Source organism: Balaenoptera musculus, chromosome 14 (genome assembly GCF_009873245.2).
Source record: "Balaenoptera musculus isolate JJ_BM4_2016_0621 chromosome 14, mBalMus1.pri.v3, whole genome shotgun sequence".
Taxonomy (NCBI): domain Eukaryota; kingdom Metazoa; phylum Chordata; class Mammalia; order Artiodactyla; family Balaenopteridae; genus Balaenoptera; species Balaenoptera musculus.
The window spans coordinates 24,684,043-24,703,978 of NC_045798.1; the positions used below are offsets into that span (position 1 = coordinate 24,684,043).

A 19,936-nucleotide genomic window follows, 5' to 3' on the forward strand; every position below is an offset into this window, starting at 1 on the left:
TTGGAGCCCCCGAGCCCATTTTCATCTGCCCCCCCTGCACCTCAGCTAACTACCTGGGCTCAAGGACTCTTCCAAACACGATCTGCTTCACAAGGAAATCTCCTGCCTGTCTGTGAGCCCTTTCCTGGCTGTCAGGCCATTGGCAGAGCTTAATCTCCTCTGTTTTGCTTTCAGAAACCCATCTTCCCATCTAATTTCCCAGGACTGCTGTTGAGCCTAATACGCGTGTAATACAAAATGCTTGTTTCTGAGAATCAGTGCTCGAGGCAGCCGGGTGCTCCCCTCTGAGCTGAGTCTCAGCGATCACAGGTACGAGGTCCTGTGACCTCAGGTCCGCACAGCAGAATGTGAGACCTGCGTGCGACGGCCATTTTAAAATAAGTCCACAATTTCTTTGCTACAAATTAGGGACCTGATTCTCCCCCTTGAGTGTGGGCTGTACTTAGTGATTCGTTTTTAATGACTAGAATGTGGCAAAAATGACAGTGTGACTTCTGAGAGTAGGTTATGAAACATCACAGCTGCCACCTCTCTCTCAGTTCACCTATTCTGGGGAGAAGCTGACATCCAGGCAGCCCTATGGAGAAGCCCTCGTGGTGAGGGTCTCCTGCCCACGGCCACGTGAGTGAGCCTTCTTGGAAGCAGGTCTCCCAGCCCGGTTGCCTTCAGAGGACTGCAGCCCCTGCCGACATGTGACTCAACCTCGTAAGAAACAACCAGAACCATCAAGCCGAACCACTTCTGAACTCCTAGCCCTCAGGAAGTGTGGGAGATAATAAATGTGTTGTTTTAAGCCACTCTTGGGGTGATCTGTCACAGAAATAGACAGTACACTCGCAAGCCCATATCTTACCCCCCGACCAGGTTCCCTACAGCTTTGGCCCGGGGACCCTTCAGCCAAATGCGGGACGAAGCCTCGGTCTGTATCCCAGCCACCAGCTCGCCCAGCGGGCCACACCACTAAGGAAGAAACTGGAGCGCTCCCTCCCCTTTCTTCCTGCCAGTTCCAGAGTCCGATCCTTCCCGCGGGGGCGAGCCCAACTCCCGCCACCAACGTGCCCCCCAGGGACGGCAGTGTCTGCAGGACGCCCTGGTTTACGGCAGACCCCAGAGTGCCCCCATCATCCAGGACAACTGCCTCCCGCCAGTGAGCGGCGAAACACGGGAGGAGGGAGGAGAAGTGAGAGGCTCTGTTTGGGCTAGTCCCTGCGGCTGCCCCAGCGGCTGCCACCTGCGAACCTCAGAGAAAAAAGGTCCATGGCGTGATTAACAGTGGCAATCAATCAGACTCCTGCCGGGAAAGGCTCTCTGGTCCCCGGAGGGATGTTGAGCCTAATCAAACCGCCTCCCGCTGGAGGGAAGCATCTAGGCTTCTGGCTCTTGTCACCTTGACGGTACAGCCAGTGGAGACTGGCTCTTGGTTGCAGTCACCCTCTCTCGAGCGCTGAAGCCCCACGGCGGGCCTTTCTCATGTGGCCGAGACGCTCTTCACACTCCCCCAGTTCCTGCGTTCCTCACACCCCTCCTGCAGGAAGTGGGGCGCGGCTGCTCCCCGCTGAGTGCACATCCTCACACCAGGCCACGGGCCCTGTGTCGTGGGCCCAGCGGTGGCCCCCAAAGATACCAACCGGGTCCTGTGAGCGTTAACGTCGTGTGATCAGGGTCGCGCAGGTGTGATTAAGGATCCTGAGATGCAGGTCATCCGAGTGCCCTCACAAGTGTGCTTGTCAGAGAGGCAGAAGGTGACTCACGGAAGAGAAGGAGAAGTGAGGACAGAGGCAGAGGGTGAGTGACACGGCCACAAGATGCAGAAGGGGCCAAGGATGGACTCTACCCTGGAGAGCAGGACTCTGGCAACGCACTGACTTAGGCCCAGCGAAACCAATTCTGGACTTCGGCCTCCAGAAGCATGAGCGAACGAGTTCAGTTGTTTTAAGCCACCAGGTTCGTAGAAGTTTGTTAGAGCAGCCATGGGAAACTAACGCGCCCACCCTGCAAACTTGATGTGTCTGTCCTTCTGGCCATTCCAAGCCTCTGTCTTTCAACAGTGCGGTGCCACGGAGTGCGGGCGGGGAGCGAGGGCTCGCACCGTGAAGGCCCTTGCAAGGTGGCCGAGACACTGGGCGAAGGGGAACCTTTAAGCAGAGCAGTGACTCAACTGGTTCTCATTGGAAGCGTCACTGGCTCTCAGATGGGTGAGAAGCGGGGCAGGAGTGGAACCACCAGGAGGCTGTGGCTGTCCAGGTGGGAAGGGTTAGTGGCGCGAAGCAGGGAGGTGACGTGACTGAGAGAAATGGGCAGATTTGAGGGCTACTTGGGAGACTGGAAGCGCCTCACCTGGGGCAGATAGAGGGATGTGCCTGCTTTATGATGGGCACTGTCTCCAGGTGGAGGAAGCCACGAGGCAGAGAGGGAGACCCCTGCTAATAAGGGGTCCACGGGGGTGAGCAGGGAACCAACGGCTGACGCTCTCGAACTGCGTGCAACGCTAGCATCTGTTCACCACCCCCTCCCCCCGCCTTACACACACACCCCCCCTTCACTGTGGATTGTCCTGGGAAAAGAGCAGCGGGAGGGGAAGTACCCTGTCCCCTGCCCCTGGGGAGGGCGGGGTGTAAGATCCACACTCGTCATCCTAGCTCAGGAAAAAAAGACACTCTGGATCTTTTCTCAGTACATTCATTGAATTTGGGAAGCTTAAGGTGAAGATTCTAAGGGCTTCAAGGCTGAAAAAGGACACTTCCTCTCTGTTTATTTTCAATGTCTGAAATTGAAACCAGCTGTGTTTCTCTGGGGAACAAAACCCAGAGTGCCTTTTGAATCCTGTCAAGCGCCAAGAAGAGGCCATCTCATGATAGCCTGAGTGTGCTCGGGTCCAAGCTGAGTGCTAGCCCTTCTCTGCCCTGCCCTCCTACTCAGCGGGGCTGACTGATCCCTGGGAAGGACGTGGGGCACGGGGAGGGTGAGACGAGCCCTCTCCCCGCTCCATCTCTCCCGTGTGCTCAGAGAGTGTGTCCTTGCTCTCCAACCAGCCCCAGCTGGTTCCTGGGGCAGTAGGAGCACGCGGCTTTGGTGTGAGACCAGGGTTCAGATCGCAGCTCTACCACTTAGTGCTTTGGAAACTCTCAGTATCTTCTTTAAAATGGAGAGGAAAGGCGATGTACGTAAAAGTATGGCATGTCGTGGACCCCCAGCAAGTGGGGCTCGGTGTGTGTGTCCTGAGAAGGCAAATGGCCTCCCCAGGGGGGGTCCCTCTGCCCGCCGTGGAGAGAGAGGCCTGAACACACGACCGGAGTTCAGAAGCCTGGGGATGCTGAGCCGGGAGCTGGGACAGCTGGCTTGTTTCCGGCTCGCCCTCCAGCCAGCACCACAGCCTTGTGCTCGCCCGCTGCCCCCCGAGCCTACGTTTTCTCGTGCTAACTGTGCATAGCTGTCCCGGCACCCACCCTCGCGGGGCCACAAGTATTATGGAATAGTAATGTACATGACAGACTCTTCCAGAGGGAACAGTGCTGTCTGTACTCGAGGACGAAACACACTCACCTTGAATCCGGGGTGGCTAACACGGCGGAAGTGGGAGATATGGGGAAGGGTAGGTAGGTGATCCGAAGTTAGGACCAACGTGTGTGCCTGGGAAGGAGGCGGAAAGTCAATCAATCTCTGTGTGTGTTGCCTCCTGCCACCCAATGCTACAATCTGCTTGAGTATTTTCACTGCCATCTGTCAGCAGCTTTAAAATATATAGCCTTATTCTGTCCTGTTCCCTGTGTTTACATCTGGTTAGCAAGATTCAGCCGGGGACATACATGTCTTGGGAGGCGGCTGCCAGCAGGGCATGATGGTCCTTCAAAACAGCATTTTGTACTTAGCCTCCGCTTCTCATATTTACATTTTAAAAACATGTAAGAAGCACTTCCCACCCACCCACAACTTGCCATAATCTTATCTTATTCAGACCTCACTTTAAGCCTATGAGAGGAAGCATTAGGCACATTTTAGAGATGAAGTTCACAGAGTGGATTTGGACATTTGGTAGCAACAGACAGAAACCCCAACTCAGACTTAAGAGTTAAAAGGGAGTTTATTGGCTCATGTAACGGAAAAGTCCAGAGGTAGGGCTGGTTCCAGGCAAAGCTATATTAGGACTCAGATGATCTCCACAAGATGAGAGACCTGCTCTCCTCTGTGGGTTTCACTCTCAGATTTTCTTTACACTGGATCCCCACTCCCATCCCTCGAAAAGTAGCCTCTCTTTCTCAATGGTCCCAGGAAAGAACCTGGATCATGTGCCCAGCCCTGACCCAACCTCTTAGTACCCAGGAGTTGGGAAGGCTCTGATTGGTCAGGTGTGGGTCATGTGCCCAGCTCTGACCCAATCCCTAAGTACCCAGGAGTTTGGAAGGCTCTGATTGGTCAGGTGTGGGTCATGTGCCCAGCCCTGACCCAATCCCTAAGTACCCAGGAGTTTGGAAGGCTCTGATTGGTCAGGTGTGGGTCATGTGCCTAGCCCTGCAGCTGGGGTTGGGTCAGGTCCTGGAAATCCAAGGACTGAGAGAGGGGAATGTTACGGTCTTGCAAGAGGCTCGTCAAAGTACTGCTGGAGGAGAGTGTTAAAACAGTGACCGTCCCCTAGAGGCCAAGGTTAGGTGGCCTATCCCAGCATCACACAGGGGCACAGCTGAGCCTTGAACCTCCAGCTGGCTGATTTCAAAGGCCTTGCCATTTTTGCTACTCAGGGCATCGACCCTCAGCTCCAGCTACACATTAGAGTCAGCCCAGGAAATGAGTTGAAACAAATACCGAGACCAGCCCAAAGAACTGAGATGCCTTGGGGGCAGGGCGTGGGCACCAGTATTTCTCAAAAGCTCCCTGGGTGATTGTACTGTGCAGCCAAAGTCCAGAACCAGTGGGTGAGGACTACCCTTCTCCTCCTCCACCACACGGTGCAGGGCACTACTCAATGCTAGAAGTATGGCTGCTGTCAGCAAAGGAGGGCTCAGAACCCAGACAATCTAGGCGACTTTGGGGTATGATGAGCAGGTGCCTGGGAGACCTGGGAGGTGACCTTGTCAAACTGAGTCACCGATCCGGCCTTGCAGCTGAGGCAGGCTGTCTCCGGGTTGGAAGGCAGGGCTTCCCATTCGAAGCTGGGCAGGCATGCTGCCTCCCTTCTCTCACCTTGGGCATCCCCGGCTGCAACATGTAAATTACTTTAGCAATTGCCTAGTTGGCAACGCACACTTCAGGAGAGTGAGAAATATCGTGGCCCAGAGCACATGGTGCTCTTCCCGCCCACTTGCTGTGGCAGCCTGGCCAGCTTTGCTATGAAAACACCTGGCATCCAGGCATCTCCTGGGGCTCCAGGCCACCAGAGCCGCCTGTCCTTCTTCTAAGACAAGGGGAAAAATTCAAAACAGAGCCACCAAGGGCCCTGCTTCTCCCTGAGGTTAGACACACACAACAGAAAGAAGCCGCAGCTCCCCTGGCCACCTCTACCACTGATCCAGTGGGTTCGTCCATCTCTTCCTCACCCATCCTTCCTCCTCACCTGTTTCTCTATAACTGCTTAGAACCACTGCTATGTCAGGAAGGGAACCAACCTCGCTGCTTCATGTGCCAGGCACTGTCTCTACAGTGAAGGAAACTGAGGCTCCCAGAGGCTCCGTGACTTGCCCAAGGTGACATGGGAGCAAGTTCCTGGCACCGAGTCCCGAATTCTCAGCTTTCCTGAAGCACGGTCTTTGTTCTTTGTCCAGAGTGACATCTGCAGTTCCTGAACATTCCATGGATCTGCTCCTTTCCCCCACTCCACGCCCATTACTTAGAACTACATCTTGCTTCATTCCCTGTACATGATCACCATTAGGGGCCCGCCTGTCTCTGTGACACGATCCAGAAACCAAGAGCCTCCAACGAGTGGCCCTCTCGGAGCCTCTGTCCAAGTCACACGTCACCTTTCCAACAGACCACTTTACCACTTCACTCTGGTTTTCAGCAAGATCTTTTATTTACCCCCTGCTCCCCAACCGCGTCACGTGAGCACAGGCAGCCAGCGACCTGTGTGGGCTGCTGGCTTTGTAAACGTAGAGCAGTCAGTACGTACAGAAATCATGCACCTCAGTGATTCTTTAACAAGAAACTTAACGAGTAAAAAGACTTCAGGTGTGTTTGACATTTCTGCCCTTTCCTGCATTCTAATCGCTGAAAAATATCTGTGTAGAAATTGTACTCAAACGTAGACACGGTTTCTTTGCACACTTGCTAGTAACTACCTAGTGCGTTTCAGACCGCGTTTACTTCTTTTTTTTTTTTTTTTTTTTCCTAGACCGCGTTTACTTCTGACGGTTGTTCCTCCCAGAAGCTGCTGGTTTCCGTTCGGATAGAAACATTGGACCCAGACATGGGACAAGCAGTGTGTTCCGTACCGCTCCAAGGCTTTATAAACCTGACTCTGCCGTAATACATTATTCAAAAAAGGCATCTCTACTGTGGCTGGAGGAGACTCCTTCACACATTGGCTAACGGGGGGCCGTTTCTAGACTTAGTGCCTCAAACTGGCCACGTCCTTCACAGGAGACCCAGCGCCGCGACCGTGGGTCCTTTGGGTCTGTAGTTCCCCCCAGTGTCCTCACGTGCACACACTGGCTTAGGTGGCCCTCACCGCACCCTTGTGCACTGACAGAGACACAGGGTCGACTCTGCCATGATCTCTGAGCCCAGCGTTTGAACACTTATGTACAGACAAATAAATGGAAAATCATAGGCAACAGAACTCCAAAGCAAAACAGACACTTTGGGCGGATCTACGATTCCAGTTTTGCCAGAGAAAGGCTTTTCCAGAACGTCACTGGATGAGTGAGGTCTTATCCCACCTCGGCACCCATCAGCCAGCCTGGTGGTCTGAACGCTTATCACCGCGGACTCCAAACAGCTCAAATGGGCAATTCTCCAGGCCCGGTTTGGCAGTAGGGTTTCTGTAGGCAGTGAGGTAATCAAATCACAGGTTCAGCTGCTGATCCGAGGGAGCCCCAGCTTGGCTCTCAAAGACAGCAGCCTCAGCTTTGTCGGAAAGCAACGTCTACAGAAAAGCCTCCAGTGCCACCAGCCCGATGCTCTTGCCATCAGGGACCTGACTGGGTTCAGGGTGAGGTGAGCAATGGTGAGTCTGCCCCGCCCTGACCGGACCACCCTGCCGAGGAAGCCAGCCGGGGACAGCTGGGGATGCCGACCGCGGGCTCCCCCTGCCCGGGCGGCTGAGGGCCCAGGGTGACCGTGACAGCAGCAGAGCCCACGTCCTCCAGCTCTCTGATCTGCAGTGTTTTGTTTTGTTTTTGTTTTTTTCTTTTAAGACGACAAGAAGATTTATGTTATTACATTCAGACAAGTAACCATTTGGCGACCCTATTTCAGAGCACTGACGAAACCAAGTAGCAGCGTGACACAGACGACAGGGACACCAAGCCTCTGGTCACAGAGCAAAGTAATGCGCTTTTAGGCAGAAAGGAATCGCAGAAGCAAATGATTGGAAGGGAAAAGAAATCTAAGGAAATACAAGCTGAAAATTTCCCATTTTCAATAACCGAAGGAAAGAGGGACCCAACGTGATCTAAAAAACAAATCCCAAATGAGAGCATTCTGTCGAGGCAGGTTTCTGGGCATGGAATTGGAACAGCGGCAGGGGCCGGGCCGCACCCCTGTCTGCCCAGGCGGACCGCGGCCCCTCTCGGCGACTCCAGCACGACCAATGTTCTCATCGTCCCGGGGCAAAGATGAAATCCAGGGCCTGCCGTTCGGCCGCTGCGACGTTGGGATGCCACAGATCCACCATGAAAACCACCCGTGGGCCGTCCTCCGCCGAACCTGGGGGAGGGCGGCGAGAGAGGAGAGGTTCAAACCGCCCGGAGCCAGGACCTGGGCAGAGCCAGACCCACGCGGTCAGCTTTCGGGCAGGGACCCCTCCTGACCCCGGCACAGATCGCAAGCTCTCCTCCTCTCTGATCAACAACGTTATCAGAAGGCCCCAGAAGGTTCTCAGCAGAGTGCACGAAAGGAAACGGACAGAGGAAGGGAGGGGTGAAAACGTGGTAGGTGGAACGCGGAGGATTTTTAGGGCAGGGAGGTTATTCCGTGCGATCCTGTCATGCTGGACACGTGACACCACACGTTTGTCCAGACCCACAGACTGTACAACAGCAAGAGTGAACCTTCATGTAAACTACGGACCTGAGTTAATGATGATGTGTCAAAATTGGCGCGTCCATTGTAACAAACGTACCACACTATTACAAGACACTAACAGAAGGGGAAATTTATGGGGGGGTGGTCATGTCAAGGAGCACACTCTGTACTTCTTGCTCAATTTTTCTGGAAACCAGAAACTGCTCTAAAAAGAAAGTTTAAATATACATGTAAATATATATATATATATATTTTTTTTTTTTAAAGGCGGCCACGGGGCACACAGACACTCACCTTCATGGAACGCGGCGTGCAGGAAAGAATCATCGAAGAGGAGGCAGCGGCCTTCTGCCCAACACTGGGGCTCCCCGCCCACCACCAGCTCACAGCCACTCGGAGTTTTCAGACCTGGGGGCAAAGCAGAGAAGAGACAATGAAGGCAGGCAGGGCCAGGAACGCCGGAAGTCGGGAGTGGCAAGCTCTGGCGGGAGCTCTCAACCTGCGAAGCCCCGACCCTGCACCTCCCCCCTCGGGAGCCCCGCCTGGTGGGGGGGGTGGAGGCAGTCCGTTAGGACAGATGCAGGCCGTGCACCTGCATCCTCACTGTGCTCCCTGGAAAAACTCATTCCTCTGGTGGCTTAATCTGTTCTGGGCCAGGGACTCCTCTGATTAAAGCACGGATCAAGGTTTGCGCTACATGTGGGAGACTCCTGAAGCCCAGTCGTGGGACCCCGGAAATCGAGGGAGGCCAGGTTCAGAACTCTGCCTGCCCAATAGGCAAAGGCTGCTTCAGTCGAGATTAAAGACTCGAAGACTCAAACAGTGCCCTCCTCTTTAGCGTCCAACGTTTAAATCCACTGTGAGGCCTGAGGATGGCACGTTCACAGTCCAAGTTTCCCCAGCCTCGTTCTGGGAAAATGGTGACACCCCTAAAGAAACGCCTGAGCTTTGAGAGGAAACAGACTGCCAGCCTCGTAGGGAGCCATATGTTCAAAATGCAAGTGGGGGACCCGAGCTCGGGTATATCACTCCGGAAAGGGGGGGTCTTCTTCAAACGCTGCCGTGCATGCACTTTCACACCCCTATTTACAACTCAAGGGTCTGAAGGAACGCTTGGCCCCTGGCACTACCTGGTCATCTGTGAATGAAGGCACCGGCACAGCCACCTAACTGACTCAGAGGAGGCTGGGTAGGCCCTGACCCGGGAGGAAGTGGGCCCTGCAACAGGGCCTGGGATCATGGTGTTCTGTCTGTCTTCAGTGACCCACCCTGACAATCACGACCCTGGGCCAGTCAGCATCCCCGCTCTGATTTAACGTCCCTACGACACACACGAAACAGCACACTCTCTAACAGCCTAAGGATTTAACACACCCTCTGAACCAGAAATGGATGGCTCCAGGAAGCACATATGGAGTAAGAATTCAAACAAAGAGGCCACGTGGAGTAATGGGCAGGAGAGAGGACTTAGGTCAGATGACCACCCTTATGTGCTGGGTGACTCTGAGCAAGTCACTCAACCTCTCTGAGCTATAGCCTCCTCATCTGTAAAGAGAGGCCATGAGCACACTTGCCTTCCAAGCTGTGTGACCACTGTCCTTGCTACCAATCACTGAAGACTTACTGTGAGCAGGTTTGTGTTAAATAAACACTTTACGGACATCACTTCACACACTTTCCAGATGGAGCAACTGAGCTTTAGAGAAGTTAAGTGACCTGCTGTAAGTCGCTATTTAGTCCTGTGGGAACTGAGATTTGAGCCCAAATCTGTCTGGCTCCATGGAACAGGCTCTTACAACACTGGACAGTACGATATAAATGCTAGTTGTTACATTGGTAGCAGTGAGGCTCAGTGGTTGTCAACTTCCCTGTAGTTAATATGTTTCAACTATCAATAGTACATTTCACTGAATCAGCTGACACTGTCAGTTCTGCCTCTGGAACCAGGATCTCCCACTACCATTAACAACTGCTGGGGGACGTTAGGGCCGTAAAGGAGCTCCGCCTGCCGCTCACTGGCCTGGATGGAGAGAGCCCCACACGCCACATCTTTCCATGCATGCCCTCACCGCTTGGTTCAGTGGAGAAGGCCTTTAGGGATAGGTGGTTCTCGGCAGGGACAGAACACCCCAGGATTCCAAAAAGAAGCTCCCCTTTTTCTGGGCCACGAAATGATTCATCACCACCCGCCATGGTACAACAGAAAAACGGCCTGGCTTGCCGGCTTCCCAGCCCCTGCTCACTCGCCTCCGCCTCCCTTCACTGCGCCCCAGCCTTCCAGCGGCCCACCATCCCCGCCTACTGCCATAAACCAGCCTGGCTGGCAGATATGATCAACACTCGCCCAAACAGAGCATTCGGGCGGCTCCTGGGGAAAGAGACAGGCCCCACGCATGGCCTCGGCCAGTCCCACATCCCCAGGCCCCCTCTGGCTTAGGGCTCACTGCTTTGTCCCCAATGCCCATGGACAGGGGCTCAAGATGGGTGGAGAAAGGGCTCTGTCCACCGCTTCAGGAGGCTGGCAGCTGGCACTCAGGGTGGGCAAGGCAGACAGGAGCTGACCCGCTTGTATCACCCAGCCGGATGGCAGAGAAATCCAACAATATACTCACGAAAGGAAAATGAGAGCCTAATGGGCTTTTGTAGCGAGAATATGGATACACTCACACGTTTTCATCTACCCTTCCCTGAGGGTCTGCCACTGGACCGGTATCTGCCTCCTGGCTAACAGCTGCCTGATTAGTTTCAGAGGTTGTTCCCTGGAGGTTTGTGACAGTGCGTGGGGACCTCGCAGCCCCGTACACAATGCTGGGTGATGGCTGGGCCGCATGGAGGGGGTGCTGAGCGATGCCACCTCTGGCGGAAGCTTGGAGCAGGCTCGGCAAACGTGTGCCATCCGGAGGCGCTGACGGCTGAAGAGTGGTGGCTGGGACGACGCCCCCAGTCCCCACTCAAGACGGAAGGCGGAAAGGGAGGCTGCGGGGCACTTCAACGACACAGTTCTGGAACCGCAGGTGCCTCCCCACGTCCTCCAGGTAACTGGCGGAGGTGTGGCCGCTGGCACATACCAGGCCCTTCCTGCCTCTGACCTCATTCTCCGGACACCCCCTATGTCAACACACGAGGTCACGTGAGTCTCACACCCCTCTCTTTCCTTCCTGGGTGGAAGGACAGAGGAGAGGAGGAAACGGAGCAAACCCAACCCTGGCGCTCACGCTTGCCATGGGGACAGCCCACGCTAGTGGGACGCCTTCCAACACAGCCTGCTGTCCAGGGTGACACGGATGACCCAGTTTTTCTGGTGGCAAGTGACTCTCTGGGCCGGGAGGGGAATGACAGGTCATAAAGAGGCCCACGTGGGCACATGTTACAAACACACACACACACACACACGTACACTGCACAGATACACAACAGGCATGAACACCCAGGAGGCAGATCCTAGGTGTTGCTGCCACCAGCCCTTTCTACTCCACACAGCTGCCCGGAATTCTACCACATCAACCTCAAATGCCCTTCCCTACACGTCGTTCTGAAGCTTTTAAAAAACTTACAAGGAAAACCTTTAAAAAGAACAGCATTGCTCCTGACGCCCACAGCCTGGCAGGGAGGCCCCCTGTGGTTTGCTCCCACTGAGCTGGTCAAGCTCAGCCCCGCCAGCGGGCTCCCCGGCTAGCCCAGATACGGCGCCCCAGCCCCAGGGCAAGGCTCCTCCTTTGCTCCACCCCGGCGGTCCCAGCAGTCCTACAGGGTCAGACCCCCTCCCCAGAGCAGCCCACAGGCAGCCCCTGTGTCCCCTGAGCTCAGAGTGCGCCCTGGTGCCTCACACAGAGATTTTATTACAATAATCATCACTAAGACAGACGATCATCTCACTTCTTAGATCAACCAGAGCCCCCTTTAACTGACTGCCCTCTACCTGCCAAGCACTTCACACACAGGACATACTTCTAATCTTCCAAACAGCCCTCCAGGTAGGTGTTACGCCCATTTCAGAGAGGAGAAATTGGAGGCTCAGTTTCAGAGCCTGCCCAGGGTCACCCGGAAAATGGGGCTAAGCTGGGATCTGAGTCCAGGTATGTTTGCTTCCAGAGACTGTGCATTTTCCACTGTTTCCTGGGGGCAGGGACCATGTCTTATGGGTCATTTTTCACACTGCCCAACACAGTGTTTGATCATAAAAGCTACTAGCTACCATTTATCGAATGCCATCGCATGCCAGGCGCCGTGTCAAGTAGCCATGGCAGATATTACTTTATTGAAACCTCTCAACATTCCTGTGAGTAAGTACTATCTCATTTTACAGATGTGGAAACTGAGGCCCAGAGAGACGTGGTTATTTCCCAAAGTCTCACAGCCAGCCACGAAGCCAGGCCACTCCCTCCAGAGCCCCTACCCTGTCCTGCTTTTACTCTTAAAATACTCAAAACGGTGTCAATTGCTCGAATCTAGTTCCTTTTGTTTTTTTAAAGCAGTGAAGCCCTCTGTCCAGTCCCCACAGAGAGAGCGGGAGAAGCAGAGGGCTCTGGGTGAAGAGGGGCTGGAGGGGCTGGAGGGCCCGGGGCATCGGGCTCAGGTCCCCCAGGCAGCCCCGAGGCTCCTCTGTGGACCACAGTTATGAACCCCCTTCTCCAGCCTATACTGGGGCGCCTCCGTGTGCTTCTCCTCCCTCCAACACAAAGCTGGGGCGGGCACACTGCGAACTTGCAAAGCAGGACCTTGCTCAGGCTCTCGGCAGCTCCCCTAGTCTGGGATGCTAACCAGTGGTGCCAGTGCCCCGGTAACCAGTATGTTATCGTGACTCACTAGGAAGGAGGCATTCTGGAGAACTAACATCCCTCTTCACCGAGTAGTTTCTGAGCCTGCTTTTATCAAGTACTCACTATCAGGCTCTGCTTGAACAAATGCTTCACGACGCGCGTTATCATACCAGAGCCTCAACATAACTCTGTAAAAGATGATCTTTTTATAATACCTCCACTTCCCAAATGAGGAAACTGAGGCCCAGAGAGGTGGACTGATTCGCCCAAAGTAACACAGCCAGCTCATGGTGGGGTGAGGACGCAAACACAGGCAATCTGACTCCAGACCCTGTTCTCAAAACCACTGCTACGCACACTATGCATATTACCAACCTCCCTAGAAGCCGAACAAAATCAATTTCACACAAAGCGTCACTTCGTCCTTGGTGATTCAGAAAGCACTTGGGTATCTTTCAGCCTCCTGAATCACTCCAATAGCCTTTGGCTCTAGAGCTACTCTGTCCAATACAGTAGCCAACTGTCATATTTTAAAATTTGGATTCAAGTAAAAATTGAGCTCCTTAGTTGCACTGGCCACATTTCAGGCACTCAAGTTACATGCAGCTGGTGGTTCCTGCACTGGACAGCGTAGATGGAGACCATTCCCATCTCGGCAGACAGTGCCTTTGGACGGAGTTTCTGTCACAAAATAGGTTTATACTGACCACACATTTCTTTTTTGACTCAATTCTCTGCTGCCAACACTGTTTACATGTGACCCATCAATCTTTGATCAGAGTACAGTGAAGCATGCGAAAACGCACAATCCTGGCTACTGACTACAATTCGTGGTGTCTGGACTCCCGTCCGGCAGACGGGCTGGGCTGTATTTATTAGAACAGCACGTGCCAGGAGGCCCTGTCCCCGCCACATACCTAAATGGCATCGGATGCGGATGTTGGTGGGTCCGTAGTGCTCCGTTATCACGGTGCCGGGGCTCAGCACGGAGATGCACGCGTTCCCAAAAACATTGTTCCCAATACAGGTCCGAAGGCTTCCAAGCAAGCGGTACGTCCGTGGGCACTTCCTGCAGTTCCGGGGGACGCAGACCCCCTGATTGACCAAGTAAAAGGTGACCCACTCCCCACTGGGGGTGCTGTTCATTTTCCAGCCCTGCGGGAGGCTGCAGTTTGGAAAGGCTTTGTACAGGGCCTCAAACTCGCACAGGATGGTCTGGAAGTTGCGCTCCAGCAGCTCCACGTCATGCTTCTGCGCGTCCCGGGCGAAGTAGGGCGAGGTGGGGAGGTCGGGCAGGAAGAAGACCTCGGGCTTCTGGATGGAGGGCCGGCTGCTGAGGTAGCGGCCCTGCTCGCGGATGCCCTTGTGGATGCGGCCCATGCCGGACCAGGAGTAGCGCTTGGCGTACTCCTGCAGGTTGTGGTAGAGCTTCTGGTTGAGACCCTCACTGCGGCTGCAGCGCACGCACTCGGGGGACTGGCAGTACACGAACCCGTTCTGCAGCCCCGTGGCCTCGGGGCCCTGCATCAGGGCGTTGACCGAGACGTAAGGCCGGGGCTGCTCCCTGCCCACGTGGTAACAGTACCACACGAACAGGACCAGCAGGCAGGCCACGGTGACCGCGGCCGTGGTGTCGCAGTCCCGCACGGACTGGATGCCGGTGGCGATGCAGTCCCTCAGGCCGTCCAGCGACCAGCTCCAGGCCACCAGCCACTCGAGCGACATTTTGGGAGAGCTGTTGGGGATCCGAAGCGAGGTCAGCTGGTCAGTCCTCGGGGATCCCGAGGGCACGCATACCATGCAGGTCAGCGTAGGGGGTGAGGGGCGGCTGGGGCAGGCGGGGGCATGGCTGCCACGGTTCCTCGGGTCCTGCCAAGGGCGGCATGGACAGACGTCTGTGCCCAGCCCCCCGCTCCCGGCAAAAGTCACTGCGGATGGGGGCAAAGGAGTGGCTTTAGGTCACGTCGGCAAGTGGGGCTGGTCACCGTGAAATGACTTTTTTAGGCAGTCCAAACCTGAGATGAAAAAAAATAAATAAATAAACCGGCATAAATTTTCACACCTGGAAAAGTCCTCAAGTGAAACGCAAAGCCCCAGCTCATTTTGTCAGGTCTCTGTTGGAAGGGGACACGCTTCTCCATCCTGTACCTTCTCCCTCCAGTTTACCACCACCCCCCTTCCCAAAAGGCCAGTAGTGTTTAATCTGCGTCAAGTACTGCTTGATAATTACACTAGTCCCATCTGTTTTGTGTCATCCTTAGGAGGTGCTGTGATCCCCATTTTATGGATGAGGAAACTGAGGCTCAGAGAGGTCCTGTAACTCACCCCAGTTCACGCAGCCGGGGCAAGGACACAGAGCCCATCTCACTTCAAAGCAATATCTATCCATTTTGCTATGCTCTTGCATAGTAGGTATGTAATAAATGCTTATTCTCCTTAAATCTCTGTACCTTTTATTAAAGAGAAATCTGGATTCAAAAGCATCTTACAAATGGTAAAGGAATTTGGAACTGCATATTCTCCATTTTACTTTCTCTTTTCACAGCACTTCATCATTCTTATTTAATCTCTCTTGCCCTTCTGACATAGGTTGCGCTTAAATCAAGCTGGAAAAGGAAGTGGGCTCCCCGGGGTCACATCTGTGGCGGACACCAGGCATTTTCTGTCTACTCGCTTGGGAGGCTATCTACTGGCCTCACCCATGGGATTATGAAAGTGAAATGATGGATAGAATGAAAATAGAAGCCCTTTCCGGTCTGTCTCCAAAACACACAGAAGTGCTGTGCTTTGCCACGTACCCTGCCGATGGTTTGGGCCAGTGTCTAGCACGCTGATTATCCTAACAACCTAAAAGATGATCGAAGCCCAGCTGTCTCATTGCCTGGCCATGTTTCCCAGGTGAAACTCTCTGTCCATCCTGCTCTAATTGGATGAAAACAGCCAGGTCTATGTTCCACCACATGTGTAATACATTCCCTCACCTCGAGGAGCAGAATAATGCAGAAATTTCGCTTGCTACGACGCTCTCCCTTGTCTTACAGGAATGTGAGAAGGCAACTAACAAAAACAGGAAAGCTGTACCCTCCCCCTTCTCTGGGGACTAAATTTGGCCCGAACATTCTTGCAATGTAGCAGAGAGGTTAAGAACCCAAACTGGGCAGGTCACTCCCCTCTCTAAGTCTCAGTTTGCTCATCTGTAAGATGGGGTAATGCTCCTCTCATTGGATCAAGGGGAGTGATGGGTTGAAAGCACTGATGATCACATCATAATGACAGTTCAGAATGTGCTAGTGACCGCTGTGACATGTGGATTCCCATCTCTATTAGCCAGCAAACCACAGGTGGGCCATCAGGGAAAGGTATCTCAGGTCTGAGAATTCCAACAGCCAAAGATGTGTGTTGCCACACATCTCAAGGAATTTTGGGGGGGGGGGTCCCCAGACATGCAAAGCTATTAAAATTAAAGGGAAACCTTAGATTGTCCTTAACTCCCTACTTATATCTTCCCAGCTTAGGCTGAATAAAGATCGCTTGACTATAATATTCAGTCAGAAACGCATATGCTGAATATTCATGGACATTTTTATGTTTCTAGGAAAAATACAAGAGTCGGGAGGTTAGAAGCTAAATTTTTTCCTCATACGTTCTCCATTTCTTCACAGATTTGGGAGAAGAGGGAAAGGCTGGGCCCCCTGGATGGAAACAGACCCCCTCCCCCACTCACCCCGGGGCCCTGGTTCTTGACTAGTCCCCCCATAACTGGCAGCTGTTTCCTCTTGAGGAAAAGGGAAGGAAAATCATGATGAAAGGTATTTTGTTTGCAAGCCATCTCCCAAACAGAACCCCAGGATTCTTAAAAAAAAAAACAAAAACAAACCCAGTCTCTCAGGAAGAGAGGTTTTTCTTAAATGTTCTAAGAGTGACATGATGATCATTTAACAAACACCTGTTAAGTGTCAGTTCCCATCAGCCCTGCTTGAAGTTTAAGTCAATCAAAATGAAGACGCGGAGTACCGGGCAGATGACTAGGGAATCTCTCCATTGGACAGTCACACCACTTACCCTCTCCCCAGGGAAGACTCATTCTGTACAACACCAGCCATGAACGCTCCCTAGGCTGAGCTATAAACAAAACGCAGAAGATCCTCATGCCCTGGACCCCAGCTTCAGACCCTGCTCACAAGATCACAAACAGCACTGAGAGCTCAAGTAAGGACTTTTCACATCTGTCACTTACTCTTACCCAAACTACACTGGCAGGACCCTGAGCCCAGAGGTGGATTAACAAGCTCACAGCTGAAACGTGACACTAAATTAAACCTTTACCTTTGCAGGGTGATTGGCAGTTTATCAAGTACTGGTTCAAACATCTGACCCTCATAGACCCCGGCCCTGCAGCTGGGAGGGCATGAATTCCACCCCCCCACTCCCACCCCCCAGCTCTTGTCTCTGTGACCACAGTAACTTCCAGCTTCCTTTACACATCTGTTCTCATTTCTTGTCCTCATCAGGGATGGGGACACCTCATTGCAGGTCTGCACTTTAATAATACGCAACTCCAGATCTTCAAAGTCAGCCAGCTCTGGGGAATAGGGTCCAAATTCATGGCCACTTTTTGGTGAGCAAGTCCAATCAAATATAACTTCTGACACAATGAACACCCAGGGAGAGAGACACTCGGCTCAAACCTCGTTAATCCAGTTCACATTACCAGTCCAAGAGGCTGCCCAGTGCCAGAGAGCTTCTGCTCACTCTCAGGGTACCCTAGAAGCCCCCCAAGGAGCAGGGCAAGGAGTGTGGCATGCACCCAGGAGCTTGAGAGCTACCCTGGGGCCAGCCCTCTGCTGCGGGGAACCGGAGACCTCTCCTCCTCACTTTCTTGGCCAGCTTTTTCAGTATCCACCCACTCAGGAGAGTGGGGGAAAAGGGGAGTGCACAGGATAGGTTAATACAGATGGTGACCACCAGGAGGTCGGGGGAGGGAAGGGGGGGGGGGGGGGGAATGGGACGATGGAAAGGTACTGACAGGAAAAGTGGGCGATTAGGGAAGGAGGCTTATGGTGATAACTCATGGGACAGGGGAGGAGGGTCACCACGGGAAATAAGGGAAATGGGTGATGCACAGGGATGGGGGGAGGGGGAGAGCAGCAAGAGAAGGGACCAGGGAGGGTGGTGACCGAGAAGGTGATGGTGATGGGGCATGTTAACACGGTGGACAGAGTCGCGAGGGGGCAAGGGGACAAGGAGGGTGATGCCCGGCCGGGGCCGCGAACACTGCCGAGGCGGCGGCGCTCAGCACGTAGCGAGCGCTGGGCGGCGGGGGCCCCTCGGCCGGGCCGAGATGCGGGGCGCTGAGCGCCCTCAGCGGCCGCGCCGCCGGGCGTGGGGACCGTGGGCCTGCAGCCGCCCGGCCCCCGCCTCCTCCCCATCTCGCAGGGTCGGTCCCGTTGCGCCGCCGTCCTGCCCCGCAGCCCCCGGAGAAGCCGCTTACCTGCGCCCGAGCGCGCGGGCGGCGGGGGCGACCACTGGGGCCGAGGCGACGCCGCCGCCCGAGGGTGCGGACGCCCGGACGCCCCCTGCCCACCCCGCGGAGCCACTACCCCGCTGCTGCCCGGCCCACGCCGCCGGAGCCCTAGCCGGAGCCGAGCCGGTCCCCAGCCGATGCCGACGCCGCGCTGCGCTCCGCGGTGTCGCGGGGACCACAACTCCCACAATGCAGCGCGCGGCCGGGCGGCTCAAGGAGGGGGTGCAGGCGCGGGCGGGGCAGGGCGGGGCGGGGCCAGCGCCGGGCTGCCTGAGGGGCGGGGCCGAGACCCCCAGCGGCCGGCGGCGCTAGTCGCACGCGGTGTGACCCGGGGCCGGGATCGCGCCGCCCGCGCTCTGCGTCTTTTGCGGGCGCGGCCGTGGGCCCGAGCGGGGAGACGCACTGCCCGCCCAGTCCCAGGGCGCGCGCAGGCGGGCGGGCGTTGGGTAATTCGTGAAGTCCGGAGGGCGTTAATTCACCCGCTCCTGGTTCTCCCTCTGTGCCTCTGTCTGTTCTCCCTCCCTTGGTCTCTCTCCTTTCTCTGGTTCTCCCTCCTACATTTCCTCCTTTCCTTCTCTTTCACTTTCCCTCCCTCTTCTTTCCTCCCTCACTTCCTCTTGCCCTGACACCCTGTTTCTTTACTGATTCATTCATATACTTAAGAGGCCTCGCAGACACTTGGAATGAAACCGCAAATCAAACAGGATCCTTAAGTTTCATGGAAGAAAAACTCATTCCCTTGATACAAATGATTATTGGGCAACCTCTCGGGCTGGCCCTGAGCTCTCTGGTGAGCAGTCCAGACGCGGCCCCTGCCCGCAGGGAGTCACCGGCTAGCCAGGAGTAGGCTGTGCCCAAGTAATCACAGGTACACATCTACAGTCACCTACCAGGCAGAGTGGTTACCAAGAGAAAGGACAGGACAGGATGAGAATGTGTAACAGAGGGGCCTAATGCGGGGTTGGAGTCCCCAGGGAGGCCTCTCTGAGCAAGTGATGTTCGAGCGAAGGCTGTGGGAGACAAATAACAGGGGCCATGGGTCGTGTTGTGGGCTCCAGGGGAACTATGCATGAGTGGGTTCTGGGAACACGGAGTGGGAGGGCCAACCCACAGTCCATCCGTTCTGTCCCAGAATCCACCTTGCCCCTTCGCAGACCCCCCCCCACCACCCCCACACCCAGAACCCACCTCTACTGTGTCCCAGAACCCACCTTGCCCCTTCCCAGAATCCACCTCTCACCCCGCAACCCAGAATCCACCTCTCCCTGACCCAGAATCCACCGTGCCCCTTCCCAGAACCCACCTGGTCCCTGTCCCAGAACTCACCTCTTCCATGCCCCAGAATCCACCTCACCTTTGTCCCAGAACCAACCTCTAGGATGTCCCAGAATCCACCTTGTCTCTCTCAGAAACCACCTCTACCATCTCTATTATTGCTCAGAATCCACATCTACTGTGGCCCAGAATCTACCTT

The 19,936-nt window shown here is 54.7% G+C and overlaps 1 protein-coding gene across 1 annotated transcript; it reads right to left on the reverse strand.

The window, feature by feature from the left end:
• Nucleotides 1-6,323: 6,323 nt before the first annotated feature.
• Nucleotides 6,324-18,569, reverse strand: ASPHD2 (aspartate beta-hydroxylase domain containing 2). The gene is made up of 4 exons (XM_036874167.1): nucleotides 18,430-18,569; nucleotides 13,856-14,953; nucleotides 8,473-8,586; nucleotides 6,324-7,860 (listed from the first exon to the last, which is right to left on the reverse strand). Exons 2-4 carry the CDS (start codon nucleotides 14,736-14,738, stop codon nucleotides 7,751-7,753), a joined length of 1,107 nt encoding a protein of 368 aa, XP_036730062.1. The 5' UTR covers nucleotides 14,739-14,953; nucleotides 18,430-18,569; the 3' UTR covers nucleotides 6,324-7,750.
• Between the last annotated feature and the right edge of the window lie 1,367 nt (nucleotides 18,570-19,936).